At 37.0% G+C, this 17,463-nt stretch overlaps 1 protein-coding gene across 2 annotated transcripts in view; it reads right to left on the bottom strand.

The window, feature by feature from the left end:
• Art4 (arginine methyltransferase 4) overlaps positions 1-17,463 on the bottom strand; it is a 261,955-nt gene that overhangs the window by 66,259 nt on the left and 178,233 nt on the right. For both annotated transcript variants that reach the window (XM_090386019.1, XM_090386018.1), the window contains exon 10: positions 2,605-2,742. In XM_090386019.1, coding sequence (XP_090242145.1) covers positions 2,605-2,742 — 138 coding nt within the window. The remainder of the gene's footprint in view (positions 1-2,604; positions 2,743-17,463) is intronic.

The raw sequence follows: 17,463 nt of genomic DNA, 5'->3' as shown, positions 1-17,463 counted from the left end.
CAATGTAAAAATTTTCTCACCGTCTACTGCAGACAATGCCCAAGCAAATGTTGTGTGTAAATAGTATGCTTTTAAATTCGAAATAACGCCCTGATCCATAGGTTGGATGAGTGAAGTCGTGTTTGGCGGTAGAAATATGACTCTCACGTTTGAATTGAAATCATCTAGATGATTTCAATTCAAAATTGAACAGGAGCATTATCTAATAGAAGCAAAATCTTGAAAGGAACGTCGTTGTCTTTACAATATTTTTCAACCAATCCTCAAAGAGAGAGATATTGTTATCTATGCTCTCCGGTTCGATCAGAAATGCACAGGTAAGGTGGCTTTATTGATGCCCTTAAATGAACGAGGATTTCCAGAATGGTACAAAGCAGTGGTATTAATCTGTAATCTCCCGCTGCACTATCCCCAAGGAAGAGCGTGGCTCTATCTTTTGAAGCCTTGAAACCTGGCATTGTCAATTCCTCTTTGGCAATGTATGTTTAATCCGGCATTTTTTTCATCAACGTTAAAAATTTGCTACATAGAATAGCCACCTTCATCAATAATTTTTTTCAACACACAAAATTTCTCTGCAGCTACAGAACTGGCACTGGCGACTTCACTGCATACTTTAATGTTTTGGAAACCAGCGCAATACTTGAACCTATTAAACCAACCGTTGCTTGCAACGAAGTTGGGTTGGGGTTCGTCGTACTTACTCTTAATATCTTCATAAGTACTTTTTGCTTTTGCTTGAATGGTCATTGGACTCAGGGGCACTTGCTTCTGAATCTGATTTTCCATCCATATTATTAATAGTTTTTCCATCTTCGATATAGCACCTGAACACTGCTTTGTAATCACTGTTGATCTTAAGTGCGTTGATCCTTTGACATGTTCTTTCGTATGCGCACTATCCTTTAAAATAGTATTCACTGTTGAAGTAGCGAGACCTAATTCTGTGCAACAGATGACAAACCTTGTCCTGCTTCATACTTCTTAATCATTTTCATCTTCATTTCTAAATAAATTTTGTTTTGTTTCCTAGCACTGCCAGCACTTGCACTTTCCGTTGGTCCCTTTCCCTTCACCATTGTAATAAGTAAATAGGAATGAAGAAAAATTCTGAAAATTTATTTGTTTTTCATATGGTTGAAGATTTCAGTGAAGGGGAACACATTTCACCATAATACCATAATGTAAAAACCTACAGAATTCCAGTTATCGGTATTATCGCAAATGCAATAAAATCTAGTTTACTACCTGTTTATAATAGAATCCGCTAACAGAAAAGCCCAATAAATGTGCTTTAGAAAAATATCACAAAGGCATTCAAAACTGATTCTTATAACGGGAACATATGATAACGATGAAAGGGTAGTGAAATTTGAATTATAAATATGACCTTTTAGAGAGATAAATAGCTTAATTATATAGTGAATATTTCAACTTCCGAGGACTTGGAACAAATTACAAAATAAAAAATGTTATTGGGTTCACATTACGATACTTTCACAATATCTCCATTTATCCCTACAGATTCAAAATACATTTCCATATTTTTTTCAGTTTGCACCAGCCGGCAAAAACTTACATAGAGTCGAATTTGCGTAAGTTGAGAGTTCCTATACTTGGATTCTAGAATAGCTCTTAATACTGCGGTACATAGAACACTTATATCCAAAATTGGAGTAGTGTGGCATTAAAACAGCATGTTATTGCAATGGATAAAATGATGGTTGAGAGCAAGAAGACAAAGAGTGGTTATTAATGGACAATGCTTTTTGAGCGCAAATCTTATTAGAGGAGTGCCACAGATTCAATGCTGAGCCCATTGTTATTTTCAATATTTATTAATGATACTGATGAAGGTATATCAGGCTGGATGTCTAAGCTTGCAGATAATTGAATGGTTGCTAGTATGGTTAATGACAATAATCAAGATATGATACTGCAACAAGATCTAGAAAAACTATGCAGATGGGATTATGAGAAATGGTAACTGAAGTTTAACATTAATAAATGCACGGTGCTGCATATGGTAGAAATAATTCCAGACTTAAGTACCATGAGGTACTCTACACTCAGGGTGGTAATGGAAAATAAAAGAGACCTGGGGGCAATTATGCAGTTAACCACAGGGTTAACTGCATAATTGCCCCTGTGGTCTGCACAGGACAGTTCAAGGGGTTTTTGTCTATGATACACAGGAATTTTGCTAGCTGGGATAAAGAGGTGATTATGCCATCAAAAAAATGAATATTTAGGCCACATCTTGAGTACTGTATATTGGTTTGAATCATAATTATTTAAGAAATAAACACTTTGTTTATCAGAAAATTTCTGAAAAAAATTGGATAGTCACTTTTTCACACAGCATGCAATTCTGAAAATAGCCTTAGGACACTCTCTAATTGTTAAATAAATATTGATAAACAAAGAATATTGATTTTTTACTGCAAGTAAACTATTCCCTGGATGTCAACCTTACTGTGAATGAAAAATGAAACAGAAAATTTCTTTCAAGTATATGGTTAGATAAATGGTAATTTTACACATAATACGAAGGTCCCTTTAGATTATGTATTATATCAATTATCAAATGAAAAAACTACTTACCTTCGATTTGAATTGAGAACTACTTTTCCTGATACTGTTTGGTTTCTCTGTGTAAAAAGAGGGGTATCAAACAAACAACGAACTTGATACCAATGAGTTAAAGGCTGAGTAGGAGATGTAGATAACCATACTGTTTGCCTACAAGTAGAAATACTTATGTTTAATAATTTCAACATAGAAGCCAGAATATTTGTATAAATTTGGAATCGATAAATAAATTTTAAAATGACTGCATGCTTGGGACAAAAGAGAGAACAATTAGCTCAGTGGTTTCCAACCTTTTTTTAAAAAAAAGCACCCCTACCATACTGTACACCGTTTAATAATGAAATAAACATATAAATTTTAAAAAATTAATAAGTTTAAGTAACTTAAACTCAAATTACGTGGCACCCCTGGAATGTTGTTGTTGCGGCACCCCAGTTGAAAACCACTGAATTAGCTTATTATGATGAGAAGTCAGTAAGTATATCATAAAGAAGAAGAAATAGGAGGGGGGGTCAAAAGAATGTTCAACAAGATTCCATCCCATATCATGAAAGGGCCTCTTGGGTTGCACATATTGGCTTTGAATTGACATGTAATAGAAGTACTCTACATGTGGATAGCCTAAGCTGCTTACTGCAATTGACTTACTGAAAGTACTCAGGGATTCAATTTGCAAAATACCTGCAACATGATGCAGTATTCATATTTATCTTCAGGCTTTTGGTAACAAAAGAAGAATGGAATGACAATCCCAAAAAAGGATTCACACCTACTTTTGATTTGAACTGAGAACTACGGTATCTTATCCATTACTGGTAAACTATCACCAAGAGTATTCGTTAATCTAAATGTGTAGAAAATAGCAAATTATATATCAGAATACCACAACAATCCTTGAAAAGTCTCCATTAGGTTAACCTTTGCTGAAAGCACAGTCACTAATCATTAACTGACATCAGTGCAAAAAAATATAAATAAATAACAAAATAAATAAATTTGGGATGTTCTTCTATATATTACTAAAAACTCACAATCATTAATTTAGTATTTATGGAGCTGTTAATTCCTCTTATATTTTTATTTTTAGCCCCTTCATGTTCTTCAACTCCTCTATCCATAATATTGAAATTCCCAATACCTTTTAAAAAAAGCATTCAATACTACTTGAATAACCGTTATCAAGTCAGTATCTTTTGTTCTGAGCAGCAGAAAATAAATTTTATTGAAAAAGTTTTACATAACTTTTTTTTAACTGCAACAACTGTAGCTTTTGCTGTTCTCAATATATTTTTTTTTAGTATGGAAAAGAATGTTTACTGTTGTTTCACAACAGAATTATTCTTCTGGTAATTCACATGTACTGCAACAAAATAGTTGATCCTTATGCAGGTATAATGTACAAAGTCAAAATGGTAATCACAATAAAAACATGGGTTGTAACCTATGAAGCAGGTTACCACATCTTAAAAGAATAATTAAAAATGGTGAAATCATATCAAAAATTTTGCCATTTTTAATTATTGGTTTTTCTTTTTCTTTTTCTCCAAAAAAACAATATGTACATCAGAACAATAAAACAGTAGCTAGTGGGAACACTGTTTTCATTTCCTGAAATATAGGCCACTCCAAGTTTACCATAACAATGTTATCAAATTTCTGTTAAAAGAGAAACTGAAATCAGCTAAAACTGTCTGCAGATTAATAACACAATATGAGATAATGATGAGAAACATACCATCCTCTGCCAGTATGAATACTACATGCTCTTATGCAACAGTGCCCCAAGACAGAAGTTGAGGAGCTGATTTGAGAAATCAAACAACTGTGAATGATACTGTATCAAAAGCAAGTGTGTGGTGGAACCAAAAGATGCTAACATTAAACCACAAAATCAAACTATTTCCACCTAACATCTGAACTAGTAGGAAAAGGCACACCTGCAGTGAATAAGAATTTCCAATAAGGTCGTCATCATCATCATCAGCCATTTTCAATCCACTGCAGGATGAAGGCCTCTCCAGCAACTTTCCAGTTCTTTCTGTTTTGAGCACTGGCCATCCATTTACTACTCAAAAACTCATGAATTTCATCTATCCATCTCCGCCTTTGTCTTCCAGGTTTTCTTCTAGCTCCTCTTGGGTACCATTCTGTTATTTTCTTAGTCCATTTGTCATCATGTCTTCGAGCTATGTGTCCTGCCCAAGACCATTTTAGTTCTTTAGTTTTGATAAGAATGTCCTTTACTTGAGTTTGGTGCCTAATCCATGTGTTTCTCTTCTTATCTAACAGTCTGATTCCCAATATAATTCGTTCCATTCTTCGCTGTGTAGTTCTTAGCTTCTCTTCCATTCTTTTGGTGAGTGCCCAAGTTTCACTTCCATAAGTCATGGTGGGGAGTATACATTGATTCATTATTTTACGTTTCAGACAAACTGGGATATTGCTCTTCAGTATGTGACTATATTTCCTGAATGCTATCCATCCAAAATTTATTCTTCTCTTGACTTCCAGCCATTTATCAATATTCCAGCTAATAACTTGTCCCAGATAAGTATATGACTCCACCTTTTCAATTACTGCTCCTTCAATCATTATTTCCCTTTCCGTGGCATACTTGTTCATCATTACTTTTGTTTTAGCCATATTCATCTTTAGTCCAAAATCCTTACTAACTGTGCATAACTGATTAAGATTTTCCTCTAATTCTTTGGGATCGTGGCTTATGACCACAATGTCATCTGCAAATCGTAAATGGTTTAGGTACTCTCCGTTCACATTGACTCCTTTCTGCGACCAGTGTAATCTTCTGAAAGCTTCCTCAAGGGCAGCAGTAAACAGCTTCGGAGATATTGTGTCTCCTTGTCGAACTCCTTTCTCGATTTTAAATTTGCTACTGTCTTTGTCTAGTCTAATAAAGGATGTAGCACTCTCATATATTTTCTTCAAAATCATAATATATGGAGTATCTATGCCTTGTCTTTCCAGTGCCCGAAACATTGCCTTATGCTGTATAGAGTCAAATGCCTTTTCATAATCCACAAATGCCAGGCATAATGGTGTTTTATATTCATTTGCTTTCTCCATTAGCTGTGATATTACGTGAAGGTGATCCATAGTTGAGAATCCTGTCCTAAAGCCAGCTTGCTCTTTCGGTTGATTCTTATCAAGTATTCTTTCTAATCTGTTAGTAATGACCCTTGTGAACAACTTGTAGATATGGGATAACAAGCTAATTGGTCTATAATTTCCAATTTCTGATTTATCTCCTTTCTTATGCAGCAAAACTATGATTGCATTATTCCACTGCTTAGGCATCACACCTTTTCTAATGCACTTTGTGAAGAGCCTTGCCAGTTTTTGTGTTATGTCTCTTCCTCCCAATTTTAACAACTCTACAGTAACTTCATCTTCCCACGGGGATTTCCGATTCTTCATTTTCTTCAATGCATGTTCTACCTCATCAGGAAGAATATCGGGTATGTCGCATGTGTTGCTACTTTGCAATCCATCTTCCCCACTGCTGGTATCATTCCCTCGCTCCTTGTATAATTCTCTATAGTAGTCTTCTGCTATTTGAATTATGCCTTCTCTGCTATTTATAAGTACACCATCGCTATTCTTCAGTTTCAGTATCATTTGTCTTTCTGTATTACTGCTCATGGCTGCTGATTTAAATCCTTTGTTTTCCCTTAATGCTTGTTCTACTTTTCTTGTGTTAAATCTTCTTATGTCCTCTCTGAGTCTCTTTCTAATGGCTTTGCATAACTCAGTATACTCAATTTTCTCCCTGTCAGTGTTTTTCTTGCTCTTCATTTGTCGTCTTTGGTTCATCATGACAAGTGTTTCTTGACTAATTTTTTCTTCTTTGGATTTCTGTTTCCCTATAGGTTTCTTGGGCTTTATCACTTTCAGAAAGTTGTAATATTCCTCGTCGATATCTTGGTCCTGAGCAGTCTGCAGAAGCTCAAACTTGTTCTTAAGTTCCAGTACATACTGCTTTTTCTCCTCCTCTGTTATTTCAAAGACCTTTGTATTATTTACTCGAGTCAGTTTTTTCCTTTCCTTTCCTACATCTATATCAAGTGTACATCTTACCATTCTGTGATCACTTCCAACATTTACCTTATTCAGGACGGTAACATCATTCACAATATATCTTCTGTTAGTGAGGATGAAGTCGATTTCATTAGTTGTTAATCCATTTGGACTCTTCCATGTCCACTTTCTGTTCGCCCTTTTCTTGAAAAAAGTGTTCATTACTGACATTCCTTGAGATTCTGCAAATTCCACAAGTCTTTCACCTCTTTTATTTCTTTCACCAATTCCAAAATTTCCTATAGTTCCTCTTTCTGCGCTGTTTTGCCTTTTTCCAACCTTAGCATTGAAGTCCCCCATAATAATAGTGTAGTGGGTTTTCTGCTCATCTAGAAGACTCAATTTCAGTGTACATTTCTTCAACCTCTTCATCATCATGGCTCGATGTTGGTGCATAAATCATTATAATCTTTAGCTTGTACCTCTTAGAAATCTTGAGTATTAGTCTTGACACCCTTGGTGATGTACTTTTGAATTCCAAAATGTTGTTTTTAAAATCTTTATGGACCAGAAACCCAACTCCACCTTCACTCCTTTCACTGTTTCCATTAGTGTACAGGAGATTTCCACTTGATAAACTTATAAGTGATTCATTTCTTCTTCTTGTTTCAGCCAAACCAATGATATTCCAATTCACATTTTCTAATTCCTTTTCCAGCTCTAATATCCTGTCTTCACCGATGAGTGATCGTACATTATAACATGCCAGGTTCAATTTCCGTGCATGGCAGCCTGGTCGTACCCAGAGATTCTTAGCACCCTCTGCTTCCACTCTGATCCTCTCGCTGCCGTAAGAGGGAGAGTGAAAGCTGCTGGGGACTGAGGGCCATTTGTATTGTTGTGCTCTCATTGCTGGAGGGTTTGGTCTTTTCCTCTTCACGCTGACCAGGCGTCTTGAAGAGAACCACTCTACACGTTCGTTGCCACCTAAGTGGCGTAACAGGGCTTACCATCGAGAAGGTGTGCATGAGTGGATTTTAGGGAGGCAGGCCAACCGGACTTCTCCTAAATCTTCTGTAATAGAGAGATATTGGATCCATCAGTGTTTTAGGCTGAGTGTCTGATAACACACAGGATACCTGTTCCAATAAGGTATGGGTATACTACTTCACTCTGGAATGAAAGAGGTCAGGTAGGAATGGCAACATACGATCACAACACAAAAAAAAAAAAAAAAAAAATCAAAAAGACAAAACTTCAGCCAGCAAGATCATACCAAGTATCTTTTTTTAATCTAATTTAAGATCAACAGGCATTCCATATCTGGAGGAACAGTTACACATAATTTAGTCAGGACATTTTTAATAAAGTGGGAAGAACGAGTTGATTCTTACTGATATATCAGTCAGCCTTATTAAACTTCCTTCATAATAATACCATTTTGGCAACAACATTTTCTCAGGCAAAGTGGATACTACAAGAAAATATTCACTTCCACAGATGTGGTCTTAAACTTCCATCTTAACAATGGGAGGAGAAAAGTAGAGCACATAGAGATGTCAATGACAGAATACATATGGGAAGGAACGTGGAAAAAAAAGAGGTATTTCTAACAGTTAAGAAGGAAAGCTCACAATTTGCAAGCACTCTGTTATGTGATCCCCTTTCACTAGCAGCCCTATAATAAAAGAACAGAAGACAGTTTCTTAATAAAAGCATGGTAAAAGATTCCAGGCAAAAATATACAGAAGAGTTTAAGGGAAACACTATAAAGAGTCAAATGATAACTACTACTATGTTGGTAATAAGATGTATTGTTTGGGAAGTGGTATGCTTGTCCACTAGATTGGAGACTCCACAGTGAGCAGGTCTATTCCTCATTAGGCTGACATTCTACAAAGAAGGATCCTCATTTGCTTTTCTCTTTCTAACAAAAAATAACATATTTATTTGAGATTATGGAGGAATGGCTCGATGTGATCAATAATTCAAATTTAATACAATCCCAATTGAATTGGGACATAATTTGGATCAACAATTGATTCCTGAAGTGTTAAGGGCTAATTTTTCTCATAATTTGGGCTTATCTTTTTCAGGGAAAATATGAATGCTGTCTGGTGTCTATTTCTTATTCTCAGCAGAGAGTTGTTTCACGAATGAATAATCAGAAACCATGTCGATCTTTATATCCATTTTTTTCTTGGGTTAATAATTGTCCATGTTTGTGACCCTGGAAAAAAAAAAAAAAAAAAAAAAAAAAGCATAGAAGCACAAAAACAACACATTTGCAGTGTTATAACTGACACTGGTGAAGAACATGAGCATCAGATCACAGTGATAAAACGATGGTTCAGAACAAGTGGTAAGAGATAATTTTTGATACCAAAAATGGGGAAGGACTATATTGGAGAAAGTGACCCAAAACATTCACGCTCCATATTGCAATAAAATTTCTCATTAGCAAGATGTGAGGGGATGTAGCAACGAAAATACAAAATATCAATATTTAACTGTTTTGGCCGAGATAATATTCATGATGATAATAAGGAAAATACCTAAAGACAGATTAACAAGAGGGGGTTCCCAATATAAGAAAATAGGAAACATAAAAACTGATAAGTTATACAATAAATTATGCAACATACATAATAATTCAAATTTCAAGAGAAACTGTCTTGTTCATACTATTTGTATAAGATGTACACAAAACCAAAATTCAACATTAAATTTATACTGATTAAACTAATTCACAACTTTGTCAATGGAGACCCTCTTCTTCAATCTTGTGTATCCAGGAGGAATTTTCCAATTCAGTAAGTCAAAATATCAATGAAATTGTCATTTGCCACATGGAGTTTCAGTAGGTACATGATTCCTTTTAGATTCCAGTACACCTAGTTCTTTGTGATTTTCAATTGGATATAAGATAAGTGGTGGGAATGAACTTTAGGATAATCTGTCTTAGCATTGACCCAGTTAGAAAACAAAACATTCAAAAAAGGTTGATTAGAAAAAAGCAGACTTAGCAGAAACATACAAATGGAGGTTAATTATAGAAAAAGGGTCAAGATGCATATATGAAAATACTGGATGATGATTCTTCTATTCAAAACCAGTACAAGATCACAATTCATAAACCAGAAACCTTTTAACAAAGAAACTTAATTTTGGAATAAATGTGAACTTACCAAAACAGTTGGCATTATTAGATGATGCAAGAGAATGTGCTATATTTTTAGAGGATTGATATAATCTAAACAAAACTCTGAATTGCAAACTCACCAACATGATCAATATTTCTACAACTAGATGGATTGTCAAATGCAAAAAAAGCCATCTATATAAGTGCATTAGTTGCAATTCTGACTGAAGAATGGATATTGTGGGGGGGGGGGGGGCAGTGACAGAATGCCTCACTGGGAAAGATCAGCCTAGTGCAACATTTCTATTAAAGGACAAGACATTTGGCAGAAATTGAAGAAGTCACAGCACTGAATCTCAGATTATAAAGTAGTTCTCTAAAAAATAAAAAGCCTTGGTTATCAATATTTCAAAGGGAATCAAAATCTCAATAAAATAGCAGTATATATGATATTTGATTTGTCAGACACTGAAGATGCTTTATGTTAAAAATATAAAATGCTAGTTCCTGTAAAAGAATCTTGTCTAGTATTTTAAGGAATGGTGAGCAAATAAAGACTGGTCAAAATTCTAGGTATGCTCTGAGGGGGTGGAACATTTAGCAACAGGGAAAAATCTGTACATTTTCCAACTTTCGTAAGGACTCATTACATAGAGCAACCAAGATATATTCAATATTAATATAGTCAGGTATGCTACAATGAACAGTTTTTATCAATAGAATAAGGATGCTACAATGAACACGGAGGAATACTATCGGCCGACGTAGCACATGTGTTTGCATGACGTGTTGATTAGAGCATCAGTTATCTTTATTATTGTTTGTAAGGTTCAGTTATCTGTTCTTTAGCAGTGAAAATATTTTTTAAAATTATTCTGCTATATAATTTTAGCCATGAGCTGGCAAAATATTGAGAAAGCTAATTAACTTAGAGATTAAGAAAGAAATAATTTCCAAGTGAGAAAGTGGAAAAAGTGCAGGAGATCTAAGTGCTGAATATGGTATGGCTAAATTAACAATCAATACAATTTTAAAAAACAAGGAAAAAATAAAAAGTGCACAGGTCGCAAAGGGAATCTCTAGGTTTTATGATTTTTATTAGGGAAAGTTTGTTTATATTTTCACTGGGGGAATATTGTTTATGCATTTCAAATTTTATATACAGTGTATAAAAATTAAATAAATTAATTTTATATTATTTTTACACTTATATTTTTCATTTTGTATTATATTTTTCCTGTTTAAATTGTTGTATGGGATGGAAACTTTGCTCTAGACTGCAAGCCTGGAACGGATTACTCCTAAACACATATATTTTAAATGTACGCTAGAACGAACAGATGCTATAACAAATGAGGTTCTAGAACCAATTACATTCATTCTAGCATACCCCACTGTACTTGCAATTTTTGTGAATAAATTCTGGACGTCATCAGGAGCTAGAGCAGAATTGTTAAGCAAAGAATTAATTACTTTTTTGCAATTTTGAGTTGTATCAAATAATGAGGCGAGCACATCTAAAATGGAATATTCTTCAAATAAGGTCTGCTGTTAGGGTGACAGATCAAGATGAGAAATGAGTTCGTAAGCTGTCTGCCTTATGTTCCTAAATGGTTCCTGAATTTTGGAGCAGGAGGCAGATGAGATATCATGTATAATAATTTTGTATACAATACTGTGGGAATATTATTACAGTTCAAGTCCAATGACAACCAGACCAGCATTGATGGAATTGCAGCAGTGCCATTCTTTATTTGTCTTTATTCCCCCACCCTCTGAATTCTTTAGCAGACTAGAGATTTCACTCATGGACATAAAAATTCTTATAATGTTCCAAATCACTTTAAGTAAACACATAATAACTTGCAATATTTATGGTGTACAATGACATTCATGATATTGGAAACTTTGTTACAAGGTAATCAAGACTAGCTTGGTGACCCATTTCTAATTAGTGATGGAGAACTAATGTTTTATGGTTCCCTTGGTTTTCAGTATGAAGTTGACATAACACTATTATTATTATCATCATCATTGGCTGTATGGTGCAAGGAAGCCTGAGGCTTTGCTGCACCAGCCAAAAAAAAAAAAAAAAAAAAATCCTGAGTTACCGAAAGAGAGAGGGAGAGAAAATGATGATATCAAGCTCAGGACCCTGGGTGTTCTAAGCCCATACTCGCCAGTTGTGAGCCCCCTTGGTAATGGTGAATGAAGGAAGCAAACTTTTTTTATATCAACCAAAAATAAATAAATAAAATAATAATAAATCAAACAAAACAAAATATTCATACTGATCCCATTCCCACAAAATAATCACCCAATTCTGCTTTAAACTTAGTCAGACTCTCTGCTTCCACTATGTTGAGAGGCAATTTCATGCTGTCAACTTTTGACTTTCAAAAAGCTGGAGATCAGGCAATTGTAAGCTGGAGGATTTTTGTAAAGTCCACACTGCACTATAAATGAAAGTTTACCAACAATATAACCATTTTATTTTAAAATACAGACACATAAGTGTTTGCCAGTAAAGAATGCTTTCAAACATTAACCTACATAAGATTTTTCTCTCTGTGGATTTTAAAATTTTCATTACACATCAACTGATTTCAACTGCTTCAAGAAAGATACTGCTGTGGACTCACTCTCTTCAGAAATGTTGAGTGAAAGTTTTGTTCGTAACAATGGCACTGCTGTCTAGACTTGACACTTAAGAACATTTCCAAAGCTCCACCAAAAAAAGATTTGAACTCAGTTTTTGATTTCTTCTTACACTCAGCATTAGCATGAGGAATTATTAAAAGCAAGACACAAGATAATTTATTTCAAGCCTCCTTATTAGCATTAGCATTAGTAGAGGCATTTGATGCAAGAAAGCAAGCTTATGCAGCATCAGCCAAAAAAAAAAAAAAAAACCCCACTTCCACTTCACCCCTCTGTTCGTTCAAAATACCTGTCCAGCTGAGCCTTAAACTTATTTAGGCTATCATCCTCCACCACAAGGGATGGAAGTCTGTTCCACCAACCAACCACCCGCTGGCTAAAGGCAAATTTCCGCACGTCTATCCTACATCTGTCTTTCCTCAATTTGAATTTATGCCCTCTCAGGTGATTTTTCTGAGCTAGAGGAAGAATCCCATCAGCATTGAGCATGCTTAAACCATTCAAGGCTTTATACACCTCTATCAGATCACCTCGCTGGTGCCTAGTCTCCAGACACTGTAATTTGCAAAACTTAAGCCTTTCTTCGTAAGAGCACCCCTTCGTTCCATTCACTAATCTTGTTGCCCTTCTCTGTACTCATTCCAGCAGCTCTACATCCTTCTTGAAATGAGGCCTCCAGACCTGTATACAGTACTCTAGGTGTGGCCTGACCATTGCCTTATACAATGGAATAGTCACCTCCTTATCCCTGCTGGAAAAATTCCTGTATATCATTGACAATACTCCATGAGCTACTCTTGCAGCCCATCTGCACTGCTCAGAGAACTTCATATCTGCCTGCACAACCACCCCCAAGTCCCTTTCATTCTCTACCACTGTCAGTGTAGTACCACAGAGTTGATACGTTGCTCTGGGGTTGCTGTTTCCCATGTGTAGTACTTTACATTTGTCAATGTTAAAGTTCATTTGCCACCTCTCAGCCCATCTACTCAACCTTTCCAGATCCTGTTGCAGCAGCATAGTGTCAGTAGTGTCCTTGACAACCCTGCCAACCTTTGTATCGTCTGCAAACTTGGACATTAAGCTTGCTATACCATCATCAATATCATTTATAAATACAGAAAACAATAATGGACCCAACACTGAGCCCTGAGGGACTCCACTAATAACATTAGTCCACGACGAGCAGTGTCCATTGATTACCACTCTCTGTCTTCTCCCCCTCAACCACCCCTTTATCCATAGCAGCAATTTGCCTCCAATGTCACACTGCTCCAATTTGTGTAGCAGTCTTCCATGTGCAACAGTATCAAAAGCCTTTCTAAGATCCAAGTATATAATATCAAAGTTATTCCCTGCATCCAGTTCTTTTGTGACTGCATCATAGTATCCAATCAAGTTGGTCAGGCAAGACTTCCCCTTAACAAAACCATGCTGTGTCTGAGCTATAACTGAAGTCTTGTCTAAATGATCCTGTAGTGCTTCTTTAACCAGTGCCTCCATTAATTTTCCTGGAACAGAAGTTAAGCTCACAGGTCTATAATTACTTGTGTCAGCCTTTGATCCTCCTTTGTGAATTGGGGTCACATTTGCACATTTCCAGTCTATGGGTACCTCCCCTGAGTCCAAGGAAGCTCTCATAATTATGGCTAAGGGTTTGTTTACTTCCTTTTCTGCCTCCTTTAATATAACTGGATAGATCCCATCCACCCCGGGTGCCTTTCTTGTGTTTATCTTCAACAGTTTCTCCTCCACTTTACTCCCAGTTATTTCAAGATTCTGTAGCTTACTGCTAGAGTTGAATACACCTCCGGCATTCCCCTTGCTGAATAACTCCTCATGTGTGAATGTCGATGCAAAATATTCATTTAGTTTGTTAGCTACCTGAGCAGGATCATCAACAGTTGACCCATCAATATCAAGTGGACCAATCTGATTCATCCCCTTCCTTCTAGAGTTTACATAAGTAAAGAACTCTTTGCTGTTTTTCTTTGCATCCCTTGCCAAGGATTTCTCGTAATCTGCCTTCGCCTGCCTAACCTCCTTTGTAACTTGGTTGCATATCAACTTGTATCTATCATAGGCTTCTGTGTCATGTGTTAATTTGTAAGTATACCATGCATTTTTCTTCTCTGCCATATGCCTCATTAGTTCATCTGACATCCATTTTGGCCTAAACCTTGAACAATATTTCTTAGTTGGTATGTAAAGCCTAGTAGCTTCCAAGATAAGTTCTTTGAATGCTTCCCATTTTGAATTTGCTGTTGGTAACATCATCAGTTGGTCCCACTGTATAGAATTTAAATACTGTCTCAGTCCATCGTAGTCGCCTTTACGGAAGCAATAACCCTTCCCTTTACCCCTAATGGTAGTTACCTCTTTGAGTAAATCCCATTTCAGCACACTGTGATCACTGCCACCTAGTGGTTCATTTATCTGCAGATTCTTAATGCATGAAGAATCACTGCTGATAATCAAATCAAGGATATTACTCCCTCTAGTTGCCTCCCGAACATACTGATGTAGAAAACAATCATCCAATAAATCCGCAAAAGCCCTGCTAGTGCGTGAGTAACCAGCCCCCAAATTCCAGTCAATATCTGGGAAATTAAAATCTCCCATTATAAGACTCTCTGATTTACTGGCCCATTCTATTTCCCTGTACAGTTCCTTATTATACTCATCAGATTCATTAGGCCTATAGCACACTCCTACTCTCAATTTTGATCTCCCAATGCTTATGTCACACCAAACTGACTCAACACTGCACTGTCCAGCGATGTCGACTGGCTTCACTTCCTTGGTTTTTATGTGTTTCTTAACTAATAGCATAACCCCTCCCCCCTTCCTATCCTGTCTATCCTTTCTGTAGACGTTGTACTCCCCAAATTGCAGTTCTGCATCCCTTATATCTGTGTGACACCACGTCTCTGATATCCCAACAATATCTGCCTTTGATGTTTTGAGCAATACCTCAAATTCATCAAATTTATTTACTAAACTCCTAGCATTGGTGTACACACAAGTATACCTGCACCTGTTTCTATTCTGAGCTACCCTAACACAACCCATGTGTTTACTTGTACCGCAATGGCTCCCAGCAGTCTCTGAAATACCATGCATCTTGTTTTTCCGGCTTCTGCTCATTCTAATAGAAGCAGTGCAAGAATCTCTTTCACCTCTGCCAGTGGCTACTTTCAATCTATTGGTCTTTGTCTCCCCCCCAAGCTAGCAGTTTTCCAACCCACCTAACACTGCCTCGATAGCATCAGCAAATATTCTTGCACCCTTTCTATTTAAGTGTATCCTATCCCTGTAGAAGCAATCTCTCCTGTTAACAAGTACAGTCCAGGCTGAAAAAAATTCTACCCCTTGAGCCTTGCACAATCTTTCCAGGGCCGAATTGATCGACAAGGCTCTCATCATATACTCCCTCCTATCGCGTCTGGGCAGAATTGCAGACACTTTCAAATTCAACCCTAATTCACGGCTTTTGTTCAGCATTGACCTGTACTTGTTAAGTAATTCTGCCGGTCTCCTACTCTTAATATTATTAGTGCCAACGTGTACAACTATATCACCTTTTGTGCCCTTAAAAGATGATATTCGCTCTACAACGTCATCAACCTTTGCCCCTGGCAGACATACCCTGGTCCTGTTCCACCTATCTTTTTTACAAAGCATGTTCCCCGTTTCCCTGACAATAGAGTCACCAACAGCTACTAGTTCCTTCGGGACCAGCGCATTCTGCCTTGGGGTTGCCTCTGTGTCACGCGATGCTCAAGTGCAAGCTCTGGCGTTGATGTGGGCAGCTGAGACCTTGATGGGCCCCTCAATTTAGTTTCTTCAAGCGCATCCACCCTCCTATCGCGTCTGGGCAGAATTGCAGACACTTTCAAATTCAACCCTAATTCACGGCTTTTGTTCAGCATTGACCTGTACTTGTTAAGTAATTCTGCCGGTCTCCTACTCTTAATATTATTAGTGCCAACGTGTACAACTATATCACCTTTTGTGCCCTTAAAAGATGATATTCGCTCTACAACGTCATCAACCTTTGCCCCTGGCAGACATACCCTGGTCCTGTTCCACCTATCTTTTTTACAAAGCATGTTCCCCGTTTCCCTGACAATAGAGTCACCAACAGCTACTAGTTCCTTCGGGACCAGCGCATTCTGCCTTGGGGTTGCCTCTGTGTCACGCGATGCTCAAGTGCAAGCTCTGGCGTTGATGTGGGCAGCTGAGACCTTGATGGGCCCCTCAATTTAGTTTCTTCAAGGGCATCCACCCTGTCCTTCAAGCTCTCATATAGGCCCACAAGAACGCAGAGTTGTTGCCTGATATCGATACACTCCTTGCATCGCGCACACACAAAGACATCACCCCCCATGGCAGTATCATGTCCCGTACCCGAGTGCTCTGCAAACATCAAGCAAACAGTGCATTTTATAAGGCTGTGAGTCAGAGGACAACTGTCCCCCTCAGTTCTGCTCTGAGCCACAGCACTTCCATTAGCTTGAGCCTTTTGCTTTGCTTATGCACTTTCAGTTCATATTCAGGGAATTCAGTTTCAATTCAGGGAATTGAAAGTGCTTATGCACTTTCAATTCCCACACCAAGGACCAACCCACACCAATTCTCTCTTCTTTCATAGTAGCATCTGGTAGGTTCTCCAGACACTACTGGGAGGCACACCTGGTTCCCGTAAACATCCCTGAACAGAACTGAAGTTGCAAAAACATCTACTGCTTCAACTATTTCTTTATCTTAAATGATACCAAGAAGTAATGGGAACATGTCCACAAAAAGATTTCAAATTTCAAAATAATGCACTGCCAATTGATGGAATACGTGCTACCTTTATAGAAAATTTTTCAATGTGAACTTGAACATCATGTAGTCACACACAGCCATTAATACTCCTTCACTGAGCAAAAGAAAATGATCTTCTCCTATTGTTAGACTGTCCATGACCTTGGCAATAGAAATGTCATAATCATAGACATTTCTATTGAATGATTAATCATTCTGGT

Source organism: Mastigoproctus giganteus, chromosome 12 (assembly GCF_048544385.1).
Source record: "Mastigoproctus giganteus isolate SK-2022 chromosome 12, ASM4854438v1, whole genome shotgun sequence".
NCBI classification, from domain to species: domain Eukaryota; kingdom Metazoa; phylum Arthropoda; class Arachnida; order Uropygi; family Thelyphonidae; genus Mastigoproctus; species Mastigoproctus giganteus.
This window is presented reverse-complemented; position numbering and strand designations above follow the sequence as displayed.